This window comes from Rhinolophus hipposideros, assembly GCF_964194185.1.
Source record: "Rhinolophus hipposideros genome assembly, chromosome: 10".
Classification (NCBI taxonomy): Eukaryota; Metazoa; Chordata; class Mammalia; order Chiroptera; family Rhinolophidae; genus Rhinolophus; species Rhinolophus hipposideros.
In genome coordinates, this window is record NC_138056.1 from 7,321,329 (window position 1) to 7,342,488 (window position 21,160).

Genomic DNA, 21,160 nt, shown 5'->3' on the forward strand with positions numbered 1-21,160 from the left:
GGAGAGAGGATAGCAGAGGTTAAGTACCACAGCTGAATTTACAACTGCCAGGGCAGGATTTGCACCTTGGTCTGTGGGATTAATTCTAATGTCTCTGCTCTTCCCCCAGCAGCCCTCCCACAAAGCAGGGACAGACCTTCAACAAGAGAGTAGAGAACTGTGGTGTTTTATACAACCAAATACTATAGAGCTGTGAAACAAACCAACCACAGCTACAGCAAGGATGGTTCCCACACACAGTGTCGAGTAGAAAAGCCAGAGAAGAGCACACTGCATGGTCCTATTTACAAGAAGGGCAGCAGGCGGCGAGACTAAGCCCTGGGTGGGAGGGGTGTCAGGTAGTGGGGATCCTGGGGGAAGAGGGAGGGCATAGGGACTAGAAGAGGCTTGATGGGGCTTCTGGTTGCTGGTTACACAAATGTGATCACTGTGATAATTCTATCACAAGTGGCCAGACATTCATGACTTGTGCACATTTCTGTATTCCTGTTACATTTCCGTTAAACAATTTTTAAAACACAAGGAAAAGGGGATGGCCCGGTGGCTCAGGTGGTTAGAACTCCATGCTCCTAACTCTGAAGGCTACCAGTTAGATTCCCACATGGGCCAGTGGGCTCTCAACCACAAGGTTGCCGAGTCCCACAAGGGATGGTGGGCTCTGCCCCCTGCAACTAATGATTGAACACGGCACCTTGAGCTGAGCTGCCTCCTGGATGACTCAGTTGGTTGGAGGGCATCCTTTCAAACACAAGGTTGCTGGTTCAACTCCCACAAGGGATGGTGGGCTCTGCCCCCTGCAACTAATGATTGAACACAGCACCTTGAGCTGAGCTGCCGCTGAGCTCCTGGATGGCTCAGTTGGTTGAAGGGTGTCCTCTCAACCACAAGGTTGCCAGTTCGACTCCCGCAAGGGATGGTGGGCTGTGCCCCCTGCAACTGGCAACGGCAACTGGACCTGGAGCTGAGCTGCGCCCTCCACAACTAAGACTGAAAGGACAACAACTTGAAGCTGAACAGCACCCTCCACAACTAAGATTGAAAGGACAACAACTTAACTTGGAAAAAAGTCCTGGAAGTACATACTGTTCCCAAATAAAGTCCTGTTCCCCTTCCCCAATAAAATCTTAAAAAAAAAAAAAAAAAAAAAAAAAAACAAGGAAAAAAAGCAAGGAAAATGTGTAATATGATCCTGTTTTTCTAAAACAGAGAAAAGATATCTAGAGAAATAGACATGCACAGGTAAAGTCTGGAAGGATGCCCAAATTGTGAACAGTGGTAATGTCTAGATGGTGGTGGGAAAATTTTTGGTCTTTTTCTGCTGCATTTTCCAAGATTGACCATTGGGCATTTCTCATGGCATTAGAATATGCAAGCAAGAAGAGAGGGCTTTGCTGGTCCAATGAGGGAGGTGTGTCCCATGAGTAAGAGACTCCTTGGAGGGGCTTCCACACCCCAGGGATCTCTTCTAACACCTTGGCAACTTTTATGCTGTCTGCAAAGGTGGGGAGCTCACTCTCACACCCCGGGACTGCACCTCATTCAGATTGCAGGGAGTCTCTCCCTGCCTCAGGGGAGGCCCAGAGGTCCCAGCCTGGGTCCTGGCTCTGACCCGCAGGCCCAAGCTGTCCCATCACTCCCTCTTCTCTGAGTGGGGCAGTAGGAACAGATCCCAAGCCTTGGGGATGGTAGGGGAGCTGGTCTTTATTGCTGAGACTAGCCTCACAACCCAGGCCCCAGGCCCTGATAGTCATATGTGGACCAGGGAGATCCCAGGTGCCCCCAGAGCTGGCCCCCAGAACCACTCGCCACACATGGGTGAGAAAAACCCTGGGTGCCCCCACCCCAAGCCTGGCCCCTGTTCATTTAAGGCTCCAGCCTAGGAACCACTTTGTCCAAATATGTAGCTTATGAGTCTTAGGGAGGGGGCTGATTCCCAGCCCTGTGGGCTTAGCAGATAGAAATCCCTCAGCAGCCCTCCCCCCACACCTTCTGGAATTTGCCACCTCTCAGAGCATCTGACACAGAGCTGGTACAAACCTGAGCTAGGGGTCTCTAGTTTCCCCAGCTGGCCTAGATTCTCCTCCTGGCATGTCAAGTAGGTGCCGGGCACTGAGCCCTGGGGCTGTCCAGGGGAAGGGTTGGAGGGCCCGGTGTCCAAAGGAGAAGGGTTCAAGAAGGGGTGACGAGAGGTAGGGGGGTGGTCACAGGCCCCACACTGGTTTGCTGCGTTACCTCCCTTTCCCTACCTGGGCCTTAGCTTCCCCATCTGCAAAATGGGGGCATTTCTGCAAAGTCCAGCAAGAGAAAGGGGCAGGAGGGTCGGCCTCACTGGAAGAAAAGGACTGGTTTGGGAAACACCAGTACTGATCTGTATGTCCCTGACAAGGAGCAAAGAGGTCTCCCGGGTGGAAGTGGGTCAGGGATGAGGCCGGAGTATGTACAGCTGTCCCCAGGTTCCAGAGGGTGGGCCCTGAAGCAGCTGTCAGGCGGAGCGACATGGGGGAGGAGAGGAGGCAGGGTGCTGCTCTCCCCAGTGGGACACAGCTGCCTGGCTCTGCCCCAGGGGTCCTGCAGCTCACAGGAAAGGTGGGCTGCCATGGCACAGTGAAGCTGTGGGCTGGTGGCGGTTAACCCCTTCCGGCCTGCAGCCCACAGCTAGAGGCCATGTGTGATGAGGACTAGATCACCTCCCTCATGTGTGACAACGCAGGCTTAGCACAGGCCAGCTTCACGTGGGAAGGAGGGTCCACCCACACCTCTCAGCTGACAGATTTCCAAGTGCCTGTGTGCTGCTACTACCCGGCCCCAACAGCCCCAGTGGTACAGATGGGTAAACTGAGACCCACAGAGAGGTGGGGCTGCTAGACTGGACCGCCTCCCAAGCACACCCGAGGCCTCCCATCTCTCCTGGGGGCAATCATGGTGGGCATGAATCAGAATAACTTACGCGGGGGAGAAGGCTCCCAGTAAACGTGGTATCCTGACACTCAAGTACCAGGATGGAACATGGCATCATCATCACCTGGGAGGACAGAGAGAGGCTGTTCCATGACAGCTTCTACAACACGCCATGTGTGGCCTGGGAGGAGCACAGACCATGCTCATCAAGGCCCCAGTCTACTCCAAGGCCACGCTCAAGATGAGGACCCAGGTCAGGTTCAAGACCTTCACCTTTGCTGCCATATAGGTGGCCATGCAAGCCTGTGCTGCTGCTGTACGCCTCAGGCTGTGCCATCGTGAGGACTGGGCCACAGTCTCACGCCAACCCTGCTGTGACCCCACATCCAGGCCCCTCTGCCTTTTGGGTCCCCAGCATGGACTCACAATTCCAAACCCGAGGGTGAGCCCCCCAATTCCTTTTCACTACCCCATCTGGATACCCCGTCTCACAACCAGGCCCCCAGAGACGTCTAAGGGCCTGCACCTGAGAGCCACATCCCTGAGCCCCCCATTCCCCACCCTTCCCACTCCCTGTATCCAACATTCAGAACATAGGTTGCCCAGGAGTGCAGGCCACTTCCTTGCTCCCCTTCCCTGAAGCCCCTGTGGAAGCCACTCCCCAGGCATCACGCTGGACTCGAGGATGGCAGCACTCACAATGTGCCCACCTGGGGGCTGTGTGCTGCCCCTCACCTCCCTGCACCTGGACCTAGGGGGCCAGGACCTCACTGATGACCTCATGGAGAGTCTCACTGAGCTGGGCTACTTCTTCACCATTAGTGAGGGGTGGGATAGATGAGCCACCCCCGGGGCCCACTCCCTGCAACAGTGCCCTCCTGTGCCAGGGCAGGGCCACTCAGGACCAATAGTGCCAGGATCCGCAAGACAACCTACAACTCCATCATCAAGTGTGATGACATCCACAAAGACCTGTATGCCAGCCCCGTTCTGTCTAGGGCAGCACTGTGTACCTGGGCACTGCAGACGGGATGTACATCACTGCACTGGCCCCCAACATCAGGAAGATCAAGGTGGGGAGGGGCAAGGGGCCTCCTAACCGCTGGGGGCTGCGGGGTCAGATGGCTCCTCCTCAGGAAGCAGAAACCCAGTCTCTCAGCCTGTGTGGGGGAGGGGGCAGCTTGGGGAGGGAAGGGACTGCAGGATCAGGCTGAGTTCCTTGGCTGGCTGCTGTGTCTTACTGAGCTCTCCCAAGCTTCAAGTCTCCTGTTAAATGGGTTCAATCTTGGCTCTGCCACTTACTGCCAGGACCATGAACCAGTTACCTTACACTCTGGGACTCTCGATTTACCTTTAAATTGAGAATACTTCCACTGTGATGGAATAGGGTTGTAAGGATTAATACAAGCATTCCACCGTGCCCAGCACACAGGAACACCGGGTGTGACTTGTCACGGGCACAGCGGAGGCTCACCAAATGCGTTTCCTTCCCTGTCACAGCCACGGAGCAACACATCAGCATCAGGCTGTTCAGTCTGCAAAGCTCCCCCAAAGCCCCTTCCCATCTGCCCAGACCCTCGTCCTCCAGCAGTACAGGAACAGCCTCCTGCACTTGGAGAGGAAGCACAAGAGTAAAAGTTTACTCTAACCTTGTGTGAACGGACCACCTTCAAAGCCTGGCTGTAGAACCCCTCTGGTGCTCAGGTTCCCCCCACTGGGGAAACCAGCTCTGGCTCTGACCATTGGCACGGTAGCCATGCCTCTTACTGCACCTGCTGGCTGAAGGTGTGGTGTTTCAGCAAATGCCACTTGAGCAAAGAAGCTTGAGCTGCAGCCGGAGGGAGGGGTGGAGGCAGGTCACTGTGGAGACCAGAGAGGCGGTGGCCACTTAAGAAGGTGGAAGGTGCAGATGCAGATCCAGCCAGCAGCGACACAGGAAGGGCCCCACCCCTTCCCACTCTGGCCGTTTACTGTGGCAAGGAGTTGGCCATCCCATGGAATTCCTGCCTGGGATTAAAACAGCCTTCAAGGAACAAGGAACTTGGGGGCAGAATTTTGTCACATGAGAAATCTGTTGTTTGATTAGCCAGTGAAATGTGCTCTCCCTCCCCAAGGACTAGGCCGCTTTCCTTTGTGCCTCAAAGATAGGACAGCTGCACAAACCATCCCCTGGGTTGGGTTTGGTTTCCCACTCACAGGCCTGAGGCCACAACATGCTGGCACCCACCGGGCAGCTATTAACCCTGCTCCTCTTTCTCCAGCCAGAGCACAAATGCATATGGCTGGGGGGCTCCACTCTGGCCTCCTTCGCCACCTTCCAACAGATATGCTCACCACACAGGAGCACCACAGGAAGTGCCTCTGCCCTAGCTCCCGGCCCACTTCCTGCCTCTCCTACCGGCTCACCCTGGGACAGGACTGGCAGGAGTCCAGCCCTGGGAAGAAGGTGCATAGCTCTGTCTGTCACACTCAAGGGGTGGGACGGAGCCTCCCCAGCTCATAACTTTCCCGCCTTGTCAGGATTGACATGAGTTACCCTTCCTTTGAGCCTTTGTCTTTTGTGAATGGAGAGAAGAGGGGGATGACATCTTTTTAAGAGAGAATATTCTGAGTAACCCAATAAAGTAAAAGGGAGAGAAGAAACACTGACATTCTCATCTATCTAACTCCCACACAAATACACTCAAATTTATGTTCAGCCACAGATGTCAGATGTCACAATGCCTGGTTTGGGACTCTCACGATGCAAAGCTGGCGCCCCTCAGAAAACCTTTGACCTCTACCCAGGGCTTCTGGGAAGTGGCACAAACACATGCATTTGGTCTCAGTTCCCACCTCTGGCTCCTTGCCCGACACTGAGGTTTCTCAGGCCTGAAGCTTTTTTCACAAGGAGTGCGGGGCCATCACAGCTACATGCGTTCCAGGGTTTAGGCCCAACCCTGTGACAGCTGAGGACCCAAGGCGTCCCGAGCCCACACTACCCAACATCAGGCGCTATCCCAGCAGCTGAACAAAGTATCTTTTATTTGTGACATACAAATACAACCAATGCAAAAAGAGATCATTTTTTCCTTTGATTCCAGTGATAATAAGTTGCTAAAGAAAAAAATATATATCAAGGAGTTTATCTTCAAAGTTTCCTCTAAAAACAAAACAAAACACCATAAAGGGTTAAAAAGAACCATACACGTCATGTGCACATTTGACATCAACAAAAATAACCTGAAATAAGAGTGGATACAACTATAAAGAAAAAAAATCTTAAAAAATATTTTAATGTGCCCCAAACAAAGAACAAAAAAGCCTGGTAAAGGCCTGCTATGTTTCTCAAAACCAAGACCTGGGGAAGTTGAGAAAGACAGATGGTTGAGAACTGAATGGGCTCAACATCAACAAGAGCAACGTGCTAACTCGGGCAGCGCCTCACCCGCCCCAGCCCCGACCTCCCGGGCAGCCCTTCCGAGGTGGCAGAGGCTAGACGGGCAGGGCATGGCACCAAGCGCCCCGGGCACCAATGGGCTCAGTGCCAGGTGTCCAATTACTGGGAAGAGACAACATACACTGAACTCACCTTATGTGGGATTTACACTGGGGGTTCCTTTTGGTCCCCTGGAGTGGGAAGTACCAGAAATCCATGATCTAAGACAATAAATAGTTACCATTCTGTGTCCTTTGAAAGACAGGGATTAGAGGAAACACTCTTCCTAAGCATGCTTGTCGTTCCGTGATTCTTGGAAGGAGCCCACCAAGGCCCTCCCAACAACTGAAACTCTCCCCCTTGAGTAAAAACCCCTGGGAGCCAGCAGGACAAGGGCACAGGTGGGCTTATTCCAGTGTAAAGCTGCAGGGCCCTCTCCAAGGGAGTGACCCAGACCACAGCCGGCGGGGTCAAGGGCAATGCCACGCCACGCCGAGTGCTCTGTGGGGGCTGGGCCGGGTGGAGGCTGTGCACAGGCCTCTGCACAAGCAGAGTCTGGGAGAGAAGCAGGAATAGCTCTGGGGAGCTCCCCAGCGCAGATGCCTGAGTCAGGACAGAGGGCGGGCTGTGAGCAGATTCTGAGGTCAGAAGGACCCAGACTTCCAGGACAGCAACTTCAAAGGCTAGAACTTGAAGACACTCCCTAAGGCAGGTCTCAAGGATGTCTAAGGGGAGGTGTTAGGTGCTTTCTCCTGGATAAGAATTTGGTCATGTTTTCCCCCCTAGAGGGGGAACAAGGCCTAGAGATCAGGGCAAGTGTGAGCTCTGACCCCTCTGTCCTGTGAGAAGAGGAAGGCCTTCTCTCCTGCTCCAGCCTGCTGCCACAGGGCGACGCGGCCACCGAGGTGTTCCTGCTGCGGCCTGCGCTGCCAGCCAGGGCAGTGGCACTAGTGCCTCAGTGAGGCAGTGAGGGGCGAGGCTGGGGAGCGCAGGCAGAGGGCCTGCTGCTGGCTGGGGGCTCTCTGAAGAGGGAGGGAAGCCCCTCCACAGAGAGCTATCAGCACCAAGATATGAGCAGAAATGGCACTGAACATGCCAAGAACGAGGGGTCCTCCTGGGGGAAGACGATGGGCTCCCTGATGTTATTCCCCCCTTGAGAGTAAGAATAGAGGTATCTGGGGTGGGGGTGAGAGACGGGGAGAAAGAGTAATGAGGCGCAAGGGACAGGAACAGGCAGGACCTCTGGCTTTTTTCTATGAATGAAAACCTCGAGTCACTGCCATGAGATCAAGAGGTTTGCTTAGAATGCAGCAAAGTCCAAAAGCCCAAAGAAGCACTTGTCCCCACGGCGGGCTCATTCGACACTTTGCTCCTGGTCCTCTCAGCCCCTCTCACAGCGACGCAGAGGGAGGCAGCCTTCTTCCCAGAGTCGGCTAGCCTGGGATGACTCCTCTGTGGATCCATAAAAGCCAGAAAGAGCACCCATGCTTCCCTGTTGTGCACAAAGATCTTCCCGTGGTCTCCATCAGAGCATTCCGTCCACCGCGCATGTGTCTCTGAAGCCTCTCTACGCCCAGACCTTACACTGAGTCTGTTCCTCTTCGGGGACCAGCCAGACCCCAACCCAGGGCTCCAGGACTTTCATAGAGGTGGGTGTAAACACTCCATTTGTCCAAGCGAGTGTTTGTGTACGTGCACACGCACGGGCACACAGGTCAGGGGGACGGGGCGGGGCTGTCAGGATCCAGCGACTGAGAAGTTGGGGAGTCTTATGCTCGAAAGTGGAGTGAGAAAGCAGCCTCTCTGCGAGGATGACTTCGTGCCCCGGCTTCTGCCAGCTCCTCCCTCAGCATCCGGGGCTCTCCAGGAGACAGCGGGGGCAGCTTGGACCACGCCTCCCAGGGTCTGTGCTCTCAGGGTGCAGCCAGGCCTGTGCAGGGCTGAGGAGGTCATGGCTGTGAGGACACCTGGCGAGTGGGGTGCGGCCAGGGGAGAGGACAGGCCTTGGAGAGAGTGTCCTGGCTTGGGAGTTCAGTGGCAGCAGCCACCACAGTGCCCGCCCGCATGCGAGTGCTGACTATCCCCGAACTTGGTCCTCCGGCTCAGAATCTCGTAGGAACAATCCTCCCCGCAGCACCCAGACATGCTGGGGGAAGAGTCGTCGATCTCAAATCTGCAAGGCAGGCAGGGAGACAGGATGGGTTGCAGGTAGCGGCCTGCCTCCCCACGGGCCTGAGAACTCTTCCACCCCGAGGAGGGCGGGGACCAAGCCAGAGGGCACTCCCACATCACCCCACCAATCCCCAAACCCTACGACCACTGGACAGGGAGCTCAGGCGTCAGGATGAATGGGGGCCAGGACCAGGAGTAAAGCCCCAACGCAGGTCCCCCTGCACCCAGAGTCCCACTGGGGGCCCAGCTCCTTACTGCAGCGCTTCTCTGAAGAACTGGTAGGCGCCATGATTGTGCTTAAATACCGTTAACATAACTTTCTTCATCTGTGTGCTGAGAAGAAAGCAGAGCACACTTTTCAAAAAGAGACAGGTGCTAAGTCCTGCTTCCTCCCGTACCTCTGCCTGCCGTCTCCACTGGCCCGAGAAGCACTCCTGAGCCTCGTCTCGGGCCCCCACAGCCTTCAGCGCCTCCCTCCGTCGGGGGCTGATGAGATTGCACAGGCAGCAGGCCCCCACCTGACTGGCTACCCCACCTCCTCCGTGTCCCCAATATGTACTGAGCTGAATGCACAAAATCGAGAGTCACAGCAGGACAGGGACTATCTTACTGAGGGTTCTAGAGGCCCTTCTTCAAAACATTCCCATGAGCCTTGTCCTCCACGGAGGCCAAAGCACAGTGGACGCCTCCGAGGCAGCTCCTTCCAAGTGGGCGACTCGTGGGGTGGCCCTTACCTATTGGCCATGAGCTGCAGGATCTGTATGAGGAACTTCCCCAGGCCTTTCCGCCGCACCTTGCTTTCCAACTGCACTTCGTAGCTGGATGAAGAGAGCAGGGACGTGAACGTGGAGAGGCTGCGGCGCCAGTCAGAGGGGCCCGCCGCGCCGTGGCCCGCAGACCCAGACAGGCACAGCGGCCTCTGCCCCCTGCTGGAGTGCCGAGAGCAGCACCAGGGTCTCCCCAGACACAGCGCCCCCCAAGCCAGGGCTCCTACCAGTACAGGACTTCATCCCCGCACTCCACGTCAAACCGGAAGTGAGAAAATGCAACAGGGACCGACTTGTTCTCCCAAGCAATGAGGTACCAGGCTCGGTCATCTGTCATTTCCTCCCGTTTCTCTCGGTCCTTCCAGCCCCACTCGCTTTGCTCATACCTGAGAAATTGGGGGCAGTCAGGACTGGGAACTCTGGGAGAGGAAAGTGGGCCTCGGGAAGAGACGCCCCACAGGGCGTGCTTACATGGTTTGCATGTTGGTTTTGGTCAAGTCGAAGGCCCAATCCACAGTGGCTGGCTCCAGTCCAGACACTCGCTTACATTCAATGGAGACGTTTAACCTGAGGAGAGGAAAGGAGGCTGTGGAGCCGGCCACAGCCCAGCGCCGCCGCTGGCCTGAAAGCCTGGCAGTGAGGCGTGCCTGATCTCAGTTAAGCTACACAGAAGGGCTACGCCAAGCCTTGCCTTCCCGGACATGGCAACAGAAGGTGCCTGTGTGAGAACTAAGCCTTTGGGGCCGAGATTAACAACTGTCATCACAGGCCCACCACCCTGACCACAAGTCCCATTTCCTGCCTCCCCTACGTGCCCTTATCAGACTCGGCACTTTGTAAACTGTCCCTCTCAGCTACCACCCTCTCTTCTGTACTTTGTTATAAACACTCCAGTCGGCTCTGTTCCCTTAATTCCTGCCCTTAGGCACTTTTACTGTAACTTTAATTCTGAACTGACTCCTCACTGGGCTCCTCGGGACCTTCTCCTTCTTATCTACTGCGCTCCTTTGAAAGTGTCTGGCTGCCCTTAGGCACTCCAAGGAGACTATGGCCCCCAACCCCCTCTGTGGAGTTCTGCCTGCAGCCTCCTCTGAGGATACAGCGAAGTAAACAACCCCACACTGTTTTCCTGAACTAACAGATGCTGCAGGCACTAAGGTATCCTAATTTGGTACTTACTTCTAAATGAAATTTGAGTAAATTATAGATAAACATCCTGGCCAAACTGGAAAATCACATTCCCTAGGTAGTGCCACATTCTCAAAGGACTGAAGCCAGCAACCTTAGTCCTTATAAAGCTCCCATTCCAGGATCTTTCAGTGACCTCTGACACGACCCCTCGGAGGATGTTCCCCCTGGAGTCCACCTCACCTCTGCTGAGCAGCACGCCATGCGAGCTGCACATGCGCTCAGCCTGGTCAATTCGGGAACCTCCTGACTCGGAAGAGTCTTCCTTTCTTTGTAAGGAGTGACCACGCAGTAGTAGAAATGCCCAAACACAACACTGAATCTGCTTAGCTACGTGCTTTCCAAAGGGCGGTGTGCAGGTATAAACTCTGCTAATCTGAGTTCTTTACGTTCTTGACAGTAGGCTCACGGCCACACAAACCACATCAAATTCCAGGCCCTGAAGAGCGCAGAGTCTGCTGGGCATGACAGCGTCAGAGCTGCCTCAGCTTTGCGGAGGTCGGGGGTGTGGGGTCCAGACACTAACAGTAGCTCATAAGCATATGCGACGGCCTTCCCAGAGGCTGAAGACAGAGCTACCCGAGGAACTATAACCGTCTGACGACAGGCAGGAAGAAGCAGGGGTCAATTCCTGTGACATCCGGATTCAGCTCCGAAAAGCGAACAGTGTTGCCTACTACAGTCTTTGGTACATGATTCCAATATTTGCATTAGTCTACCTCAGTCATTGAAATACTCACGCCAACTGCCACTCACAGAGCAGGAGACAGTCTCTTTCCTCCTTAAAACAACCTTGCAAATTTGGCATCTTCACTTCACTGACCAGATTAGAAAATGAGGCTGGCAGAGTACGGCTGACGTGTCCAAGTGTAGTCAGTAAGAGGCACAGGTGATTCAAACCCGTATCTGTGATTCTCTAAAACCATAACCCTCATTACCCCCTCAGCCAACGCATCTCTGGTAAGACAGATATGACTCCTATTTCATGAACCAAGAAGACAGAAAGGGGACAGGGCTTTAATCCAGATCCTACAGTAACCAGAATCGGGAATAACGTAGTAGTGACAGCAAACCCTGATCTAGCTTTTACTCGGCTCCAGGCACTAACGCTTTACATCTCATCCTCCCGACGACTCCATCAGGAAGATACTAGGTTAGACCCATTTCTGATTAGAAAATTAAAGCACAGAGAGGTGAAGTATTTGTCCAGGGTCACAAAGCCAGTAAGTGGCTTTTAACAATTATACTGTGCACTGAGGGAGAGTACTGGATTGGGAATTGAAAGCCCCCTTGGCTGCCAGAGAGAAACTCTCAGCTCAGAAATCTCATTCAACTTCTGAGTCTCAGTTTCTCCCTGTTTAAGAAAGAGAGTCAGCCTACGCGGCTTTTCAAATGTCTCAGCTCTATGATTCTCCGTCCAGAGAGAATAAGTCCTAGAGATACCAGTCTGAGATTACGCAACCTTTGATCATTTACGGATTCCTTTGTCACGCTAACTGGGGGATTTTCTATCAACAGGGTACTTAGCCACCGTTTCTGCTTTTTCCTAACAAAGAAAAACGTGAACATTTGAGTCTGACGAAGCCTACTCTGGAAAGGTGAATTCCTGAAGACACTCAAACAAGCAAGTTAGGAACGCTGAACACTCACCCATTTCGATCATATTTCTTGAACACTGGGAAAGCCTCTAAAGGGTCTCCAAGCTGTGGAGGGAAAGAAAAGCGGAGTAGCACAAACACACGTGTGGCAGAGTGGCAGGCTCTGCCCTGAAGCCCAAGCCTGGTCAGACCCATGTCTCAGCTCCTGGGCCCACCCACACCTCCGCTGCTTTCCCTACCTGCCTCAGCTTTGAAATCACATGTAGAAGGGAGGCTTCAATAAGTAAGCTCCCTTTCATGGGGTAAGAAGAGATTTTACCAGCCTAATACTATTACGGGCCTGTGGGCACACAACCTGCTCAGGACCCAGAGAAGAGAGGCCATCAGATCCCCCTGCACACTTCTCCTTAGAAGAATACTTCGTATACCTAGAAGAAGTATCCCCCAACTAACCTCATGTGGTCAAAACCCAAAATGGAACAATCACGTCTCCTTATAAATGTGGACTGTTTACTGAGTGGACTAAAGGAATAAGAAAAAAAGGGAATGCGAAGGGGACAGGAAGGACAACCAGAATCTCTCTGGTTCAGCTTGAGGCTGGGCTGGTCTGCTGCTGAGATGCATGGCTACTCCTCCTGACTGCGGCCCCTTGAAACCAGGCGACTGCACCTTCCTGGTCCCAGCACAGCCTCTGAGACTTCACTGGGCGGCAGTGAATGTTTGAAGGCATGAACGGGAAAATTATATCACATTTTATGAAGGAGGTTTCCTCCCCAAAATGCAAAATCCTAACAAAAATATCTCCAGACCCTCTTCTGTCGGTAAGGAGGAGACCCACGGAGAGGAGCAGATACTTCCATACGAATTCACATTTCTCTGCACACGTGGGCCAATCACTGGCCCTCCTCACACCCCCACCCCGTCAATTTGGCTCATTCCAGCTCATTCCCCTCCCCAGGAGGAGGCAGCGGAGGTGTGGGTGGGTAGTAACACAATTCTGCCACAAGGTGGCGCCAAATGAAGTCAAATTAAAAACCACGTTGAAGTCCCAGGAGGAAGAGACTGTGAAGCAGGAGAGAGTCACCCTGTTGGCGGCGTCCACTTTGGCACAGACGGCATCCATGGCTGCTCGCTCCTCCAACCGCTTCTGCTTCTTCTCCTTTGCTTTGCTTGACTTCCTCTGCAACAGAGAAAAGCAAAGCTGGCTAGAGGGGCTGTGGCCAGCCAAAAGCTTGCCTTTCACTCTGAGGAACCAGTCTGTCCCTGTGTCCACAGGCCTGGGCTCCACAGCAGGACCTTCCCATCCTGGCAGCCGCAGACTGGCTGGGGTGGGAGAGACCCAAGGGTGTTCTAGTGGTGAGGACCTAGGACTCCTCAGCTTCCTGGTCAGGAAGAGCACCGACCCTCGACCCTCGGGACTGGGGTCCTGTGAAGACCTAGTGAAAGCCAGTGACAGCGCCTGCAGCACAGCCTGGTCCCCAGCAGGTGCCTAATGAATATTCACCCACCCATCCCCTCCTGAGGAGGGAAAAACTGACTTTAGACACATTCAGGGCAGTTTTCAGGGAAGAGATGGCATCCGAGGTGGCCGCTGACAGCTGTTCGAAAGTAGAAGTTTATTCAGAGCCTTTTCAGTGTCTTCCAGCTGCAGGAGACAAAGCTCTGTTCTAGGGCAGCCGCTTTGGGAGCCGGGCCCCTTTCTAAGCTAGGGCCCAGGCCCTCGGGCTTAAGGAGACAGCCGACCCCCAGACATGCTGCTCAGCCAAGGCCAATGAGTGCACCTAGTAGCGACACAGCAGAGTGAAGGGCCCCCAGGGGTTCACCTGAGGACAGAGGCCATGGTGACACGTGGTCAGCAAGGCCAACTTGCAGCCACACCAGCAGCAGGGAGGAGCAAAGGCAGGCTGTCTTTGCACAGAGGGACAACCAGCAAACCGGCCACAACTGCATTTGGAGCAGATCCTATCCTGAGGCTCATGTGGTGTTCTCTCGGACCTAAATGGACCCTCTTGTCTTCCCGTAAAAAGCTGGTAACACAGGGAAAGAGCCCAGCTCTGGAGTCTGACAGCCTGTATCCAAAGCCTCTTTCTGCTCTTCAGTCCCTGAGGCCTTCGGGCAAACCACAGCCCTTCGCGGAGCCCTTTCCTTATCTGATGAGCGGGCTCTTTAGACCTCCTCCATGGAGATGTTAAGCTCATGAGGGGTCATGAGGGGTAACATGGCACATGACAGGACGTGACAGTTCTCGTTCTCACTCCCCAGGAGCAGAGCAGCACACCCAGCCCAAGTCCAGAGGCACACCAGGCCCTGGGAAGATGGCTCTGCTTTTTACAGCTGCCCCCTCTTCTCCCTGAGCTCACCTCTACTACCTCCTTAGCAGGTACTGATTGGCCCCAGGAATGGTGAATTGAAACACCAGTGGCTGGAAAGTTTCTGAGGATAAGTTCTACCCTTGGTTCCCCAAGGAATGACACCGCTTAACTCCTATTTTAAGCACCTAGGAGGCAAGAGTTCAGGTACCAGGAACTCACAGGAATTGCTCTTCCAGGTATAAACTCGCCCACCACCAGCAATGTATTATGTGCAGGCTGAGCACTGTGCTGGAAGCCAGGCTAGGTCTCATTTCTTACCCCCTGGGAAGGAATAGACAGAAGAGAACAGACTGTCTTCATAAAGCTGGGATCTGGGGACAGAACTAGTCCCTCTCTACCACATAGTCTTAGAGCACCCATCTTTTCCTCTGGGAATTTGGGTTTCAAGACAGCACTGAGATACACTCAGCTTGCACAGTGCTTTCACAAACAGTACCTGGTTCAATTCCCAGGGCAGAAACCATCCCCTCCCTTACACATGGAAACTGAGGCTCAAAGAGCTCCCCAGAGAGTAATTGTAGAGAGGAGACTCACTCCCAGGGGATGGGCCACAGATCCAGTGTTGGTCCCACCAGCCATGGTGGTTCTGGGAGAGCCTACACCAGTGTCAAAGACCTCCTACCCGGCCAAGGTAAGGTCAGGATGAGACCTCGGGAGCCCTCGTTTCTCATTACTCTTCTGACTTGGTAATGGCAGGTATGACATGCCAACACGGTGCCACCCCAGGCCCTACCTCCACCCTGAGGTAGGGCTAAGGAACAGGGAAACCTGACACAGGAGGTCCCCAGGGCTGTGTGATAGGGCAGAAAGAACATGAGCTTTGGCATCCATCAGGCCAGGCCCATCTCCTCCTGCCACTCCTGGCATGACCTGTGAAAACAACGCCGTCTCTAGGAAAAGGGGGACGCAGCGCTGGCCTCACAGAACAGCTATAAGGACAGGTCAGAAGGCAGCACACCCTCCCGGCAGCAGCAAGCTCCCTTCCCCCACCAGGTATGCTAGCTGGCTCTTAACATGACACAGAGCTGAAGGATCAAAGGTGGCGGGCAGAAAGTCTGACTCCTGGGACCCAGACAGCACGGAAACGTGAGTTCCCTGCACAGCACCTCGTTTCGAAGCACACGAGGTAAGCCATCCCTAAGCACATGCAGCAGGAGGACCAAGCCTGGGACTCCAGGAGGTTTCTGGGCTCGTTCACGCAGCGGGACAAGCGAGCCGGGCAACCCTGGGAGGAAGGCTTGGGGCCGCCAGGGCCCCAGACGACAGATAATGAATGAATCCCTTCAGCGCTTTGCAGCCTGCACACGGGGTTTGAGGCAGGCTGCAGCAGGCTGGCCCAGACAGGCAGGGGCTCCCCGCCAAGCCCAGCACACACTAGGAAAAGTGGTCTCCTACTGTTCCAATTAGCTTTGCCCTGCCTTGAGGAGGTAAGACTATCCTGCAGGGACACAGGAAAACTCTCCTAATTAAAATGGGAAATAAGCACAGTGAACAGAAAAGCTCATTGTGGTTAAGTGTCTTTCCCAAGGGAGCTTTATATAATAAAAAGAGTGTGGGATTTTGAGTCAAGAGACCTGGATTTGATTCTCAGCTCTTCTACTTAATAGCTGTGTGACTTTGGGCAAGTTATTTAATCTCTTTTCAGCAAGCTACTCAGTTTCTCTGAACCTCAATTTCTACATCCATAAAATGGGGCTAACAATGCCTCCACCTCCCAGGACTGTTGTGAGGACAAAATGGTAGAAGGTACTAGACATAAAAATTCTTTATAGGAAGGACTTGTGTTTACAAGGACCCACTAGTGTCAGACCCTCTGCTAGTGCTTTACTAAAGATGATTTATTTTAATCTTTATAACTCTGCAAGGTATATGCCCACTTCTTTGGTGAGAAAACTGACACACAGAGAGATTAGACAACTTTCAAGGTCACAGAGCCAGTGAACAGAATTTTCAAACAGTTCTTCCTATCACCCTCCTTCCTCCACTCCCACCAGACTGTACACTCCATGAGGGAGAGGTCACATGTGCTTTATTTGCCAGTGTACACCCAGTGTTCACTCACTCAATTCATACCTGAAGACTGAATGAATCATCCAAGATTCAAATCCAGATCTGAACCCTAGCGTCCATGCTCCTTCCACTACATGTTACATTTATGTGAATGACACTTGTTATTACAGTGGGACGCAAACGCCGTGAAACTCCTCCCCTTGCTACTCCTATCCAGTAGCATCTCTGCATGCAGGTCTCCGACTGCCAGGGATCACATGGAGAAATTTAAAAACAAAAACACCAGATGGGGGCAGGAGGCACCTTTCAGAAAAGGAATTTGGCATCTCCTACATCGTCAGTGTCACTGTCTCCATCCCACAAAGTATCCAGGATCCAAAAAGAATCTGTTTTGAGCAAAAGGAGACAGATCTAAATTCTAATTCCTAAAAGGCAACACCTATGCAGCAACAAGGGCGAAAGAACTTTGAGGAGAAGGATGCTCCTCCTGATGCCACCTCTCCCAGCCTGAGATCAGGCTGTCAATGGAGCAGAGCCCTCTGCCAGAGGAAACCACTAGGATGACCTTCCTGACACCTCTGGAGTGGGGTGTCCACAGCCCCCACCCATGAGGAATGAGGATAATGAGAGGTTTCCAGCTTTGTTTTAGGGAGGACAATTCAAATCTCTTTTGCAGTGACTTTTAGGCCAGAAGAGACCAGATAGGGGCCATTCTGAGAAACACATCTGCAAAGTGTGAGTAATAGGACGGGGGCCCTACAGGAAGCAAGGATCGCCATACCTCTGAGGCCTGCTACTTCAACTCCACCAAGGAGGAAGTGTGCAGCCAGGATGGCCATGTTATGCTTCTTACTTTCTGCTTTGTCTATAGTGGCCAAGGCTGGGTAGACACTTACAGAGTGACACCTGGCTCACAGGTTTCATTTAGTTTCAACAAGTGCTGGGTCTGGGACCTTTCACCCAAGCCTAGGTTAAATGTGTCTAAAGTCTCTAGACTTAATTTCCTACATATGAAGCACATGGTATCCAAATTTCTTGATGAAATATGATGTGTTTTGACATGGATTAAATAAAGTGCTTTGACATGGATTAGACAACTGTTTTTGTCTAACAAGTTGATTTGTTCAGTCAGTAACTATTTGAGTGAGAAAAAATATCTAGGTTACCAACAGCAGGGACAAACCCAATAGGTTAAAAATAGCACAAATCTACTTTAGATAACTAAAGTAAAGGCTGAGAATACAAGCAAAAATAACAGCGACTCTTTAGGAGGCACCTACGTGGTTATTTACACCCACTATTTCACTGAAGCCTAACATCTGTCCTAAGGGGGAGGTACCATCATCCCCATCACAGAGATGAGGAAATTCAAACTCGGGAAGGCCATGTCACTAGCACAACAGCATGCTGCTAGCCAGTGAATGGGGCTGGATTGAGGCAGCTCTGGCTCCAAAGTCAGGGCTCCCTACAGGTGAGGAAAATTCTATGTATATTTGGGACTTAGGAAGGTCAACTCATAGAAACATGCGCGTAACTTCTGCCAACCCTCTATCAGCACGTGCCAGGGAAGGGCATAAAATGCACCTTCAGGTGGCCTTGCACAGAACAGGTGGTCACTATCCATCAGCGGCTGGGGCCATCACCAGTGGCCCCCCATCAGCCCCTTGCTCACCTTCTGCACAGCTTCCCCGTGAAAAGCCACCTGCAAGTCAGGCAATAAATAATAAGCACCATCTCATCACTGCATCTAGGAGGCCATGAAGGCAGGCCTCTGTTGTAAAGGAACAGGCTGTTTTAGGAGCAGGAGGAACCTGGTGGAGATGTTTCGAAAGAGAGCTGGGGAGTTGGCTTCACTAAGAATCCGAGTGGCGGGAAGTGCAGCGGCCGGGGATTCCCGAGCGGAGTCGGGGTCTGGCCCCCAGTCACCGCATATTTGACCTTGGCTGGGCGCCTCCTTTTCTCTGGGCCTCAGTTACCTCCAGGCCAGAGATGGCCTACGATGTGGGAAGCCGCGAAGCCGGTGACAACCAGGGGATGGTGAACCCTGGGGGTTCGGGGGGTACCCCAAGGTCCGCGCGGGGGGAGGGAGAAGAAGGCCAAGTAGATAACAGGTCAGGCAGGAAGGCAGGGCGGGCGCGACGCGAAGGGCGGGGAGCACCCAAGGGGGTGGGGCCCCAAGAAGAGGGCTCCCCAGGGGATTCTCGGGCAGGGACGAGCGTGGGGACACTTAGAACTGGGGAATCGGGTCATGTGGGGGCTGGGGGTCACGTGAGGCCGGAGGGGGTCGGGGTCACGTGAGAGGGGGTTCAGTAACAATGGGGGCGCAGGGGACGAGGGGAGCGGGGAACGCTCCCGGCCCTCGCTTCTCCTCTTCCTGCCTCACTCACCCCCATGGCGGCAACGGCGGCGGCGGCCCTCGGCTCCTCCTTCCCACACTTGCCGGCAGGGAGGCGGCAACGGTGGCTACGGCGGCAGCGGCGACACCAGAGCAGTGTGTGTGTGTTGGGGGGGGAACCCGACACCGCGCATGCGCCTCGCGCGCTCCCCCGCGCGCCGTGGTGAGCACCGCGCCTGCGCAGGGCCGGGAAGGGGGGCGTGCGGGGGAGGCGTGCAGGTGGAGAGCTCGGGGGCGGGCCGAGGGTCGCGCAAGCTGAGAGGCGGGAGGCGCGGAGCAGCGTCGCGCTAGGAATGACGTAACCCAGGGCCCGCCCCCTCCTCGCCAGGCTGCGTCTGTAGCTATGGCAACGGCCGCGCTGGACTAGGAGAAACCAGCCTCTGGGAATCCGGCTGGGTGGCCTCACAGTTCCTGGGCTCCACATCTCTGCGGCCACGCCGGGCCCCAGACAGCCAGAGGAGCAGCCACCTTCACAGACAGCCAAACACGTCACTGCAGCCCTCGGGCACTGGGGAAGTGTTTGGAAACTTGCCCACCTCTTCTAGATCGTGAATTCTTTTTTTTTTTTTTTTATTGAGGAAGGGGAACAGGACTTTATTGGGGAACAGTGTGTACTTCCAGGACTTTTTTCCAAGTCAAGTTGTTGAACCTTCAATCTTAGTTGTGGAGGGTGCCGTTCAGCTTCAAGTTGTTGTCCTTTCAGTCTTAGTTGTGGAGGGCGCAGCTCAGCTCCAGGTCCAGTTGCTGTTGCTAATTGCAGGGGGTGCAGCCCACCATCCCTTGGAGGAGTTGAACTGCGCTCCAACCAACTGAGCCATCCGGGAGCCCAGCGGCAGCTCAGCTCAAGGTGCCTGTCCAATCTTAGTTGCAGGGGGCGCTGCCCATCATCCCTTGTGGGAGTTGAGTAGTAGAACCGGCAACCATGTGGTTGAGACTGGCAGCCTTCCAGTTAGGAACACGGAGCTCCAACTGCCTGAGCCACCCAGCCGGCCCTAGATTGTGAATTCTTGAGATTCCTTTCTAACCAGAGTCCCATTATTCACCCATCTATTTTATCACCATTCATTCATTCACCCTCCATTCATTCCCTGTCTCAATAAACATTTACTGGCACCTACGCTGTGTTAAGCGCAGAAGCCACAGAGAGGAGAAAGGTGTCCTAGCAGTCAGAAACACTGTTTAGAAAGGAGACAGGCATCTAACAACTGTTTAATGGAGAGTGGATAGTGCTGCGAAAATGAGACCCCAGGCGTCCTGGGCAGTATCAGTCTATCCCAAAAGACCAGAATGTTATTCCCACATGATTTGCATCAGAAACACCACTGGAGCTTGTGCACTGTGCACACCCCTGGGGCCTATCCCCAGAAAGTCTAGGGTGGAGCCAGAGTCTTCGCTTCTAAGAGCTCCCCAGGTAGGGTCTAACACATGAAAATTGGAGAAATGCTGCCCAAGGCTAAAGCTTCATAGACTGTCAGGTTCTGTTTATTATCCTAACTTCAGTGCTAGCGTGGTGAAGGCCCCCAAACAGGCACTCAAACATTTGCTGAGTACGTACCATATGCCAGGCACTGTTTTGGGCGGCAAAGAAAACAATAACAGAAACGACACTGCTCTCATAGAACTTGTATTCTAGAAGGAGGAGGCAGGTACAAAATACGTTAGATGATATAGGTTCTACAGAGAAAAAGAAAGCAAGGAAGGGCAGGTTTATAGTTTTAATTAAGATGCTGGGGAGCGGGGAGCGGCCGGATGGCTCAGTTGGTTAGAGCACAAGCTCTCAACAACAAGGTTGCCAGTTCAATTCCTACATGGGATGGTGGGCTGCGCCCCCATTAAGTAAAGTTTGAAAACGATGACTGGACTTGGAGCTGAGCTGAGCCCTCCACTACTAGATTGGAGGACAATGCCTTGGAGCTGATGGGCCCTGGAGAAAGTGTTCCCCAATTTAAAAAAAAAATGGTGCTCAGGGAAGTCAAACATGAGGTGCCGTTTGACATTTGAATCAAGATCTGAAAGAGGTGAGGGGGCAAGGCATGAGGATATTTGGGGGGATATCTGGGAGCATCCCAGGGAGGGGGTGCAGCGGGTACAGCTAGTGCAAAAACCCCCAAGCAGAAGCATAACTAGAATGTTTGAGGAACTACAAGAAGTACGTAAAGTGTGGCTGGAGCAGAGTGAGGCATCACAACAGTAGGAGTAATCATACAGGTAAGGATAGGATCGTTTAGGGCTGGTAAGTTTTGAAAGACTGATGGAGGCTAGAGGGACACCATCAGAGAGTTTGAGTGAAGGAGCAGTAGGGCTACTTATGTGCTCATAGCACCACCTGGCTGGGGGTTGAG

At 53.5% G+C, this 21,160-nt stretch overlaps 1 protein-coding gene across 1 annotated transcript; it reads right to left on the reverse strand.

The window, feature by feature from the left end:
* Positions 1-5,905: 5,905 nt before the first annotated feature.
* NAA40 (N-alpha-acetyltransferase 40, NatD catalytic subunit) lies at positions 5,906-18,934 on the reverse strand. Its single transcript, XM_081064548.1, has 8 exons — positions 18,811-18,934; positions 13,126-13,221; positions 12,094-12,146; positions 9,727-9,822; positions 9,483-9,641; positions 9,223-9,306; positions 8,744-8,821; positions 5,906-8,489 (listed from the first exon to the last, which is right to left on the reverse strand). The coding sequence occupies exons 1-8, from the start codon at positions 18,814-18,816 to the stop codon at positions 8,348-8,350; spliced, it is 714 nt and encodes a 237-aa protein (XP_080920674.1). The 5' UTR covers positions 18,817-18,934; the 3' UTR covers positions 5,906-8,347.
* Positions 18,935-21,160: the final 2,226 nt, after the last annotated feature.

What these genes read in the sequence shown, in the direction of transcription:
- NAA40 (XM_081064548.1), bottom strand. An exon ending in AAAACCAACATGCAAACCAT is followed by an intron (nt 9,642 to 9,726) that starts GTAAGCACGCCC and finishes CCAATTTCTCAG; the next exon opens with GTATGAGCAAAGCGAGTGGG. An exon ending in CTGCAGCTCATGGCCAATAG is followed by an intron (nt 8,822 to 9,222) that starts GTAAGGGCCACC and finishes CTTTCTTCTCAG; the next exon opens with CACACAGATGAAGAAAGTTA.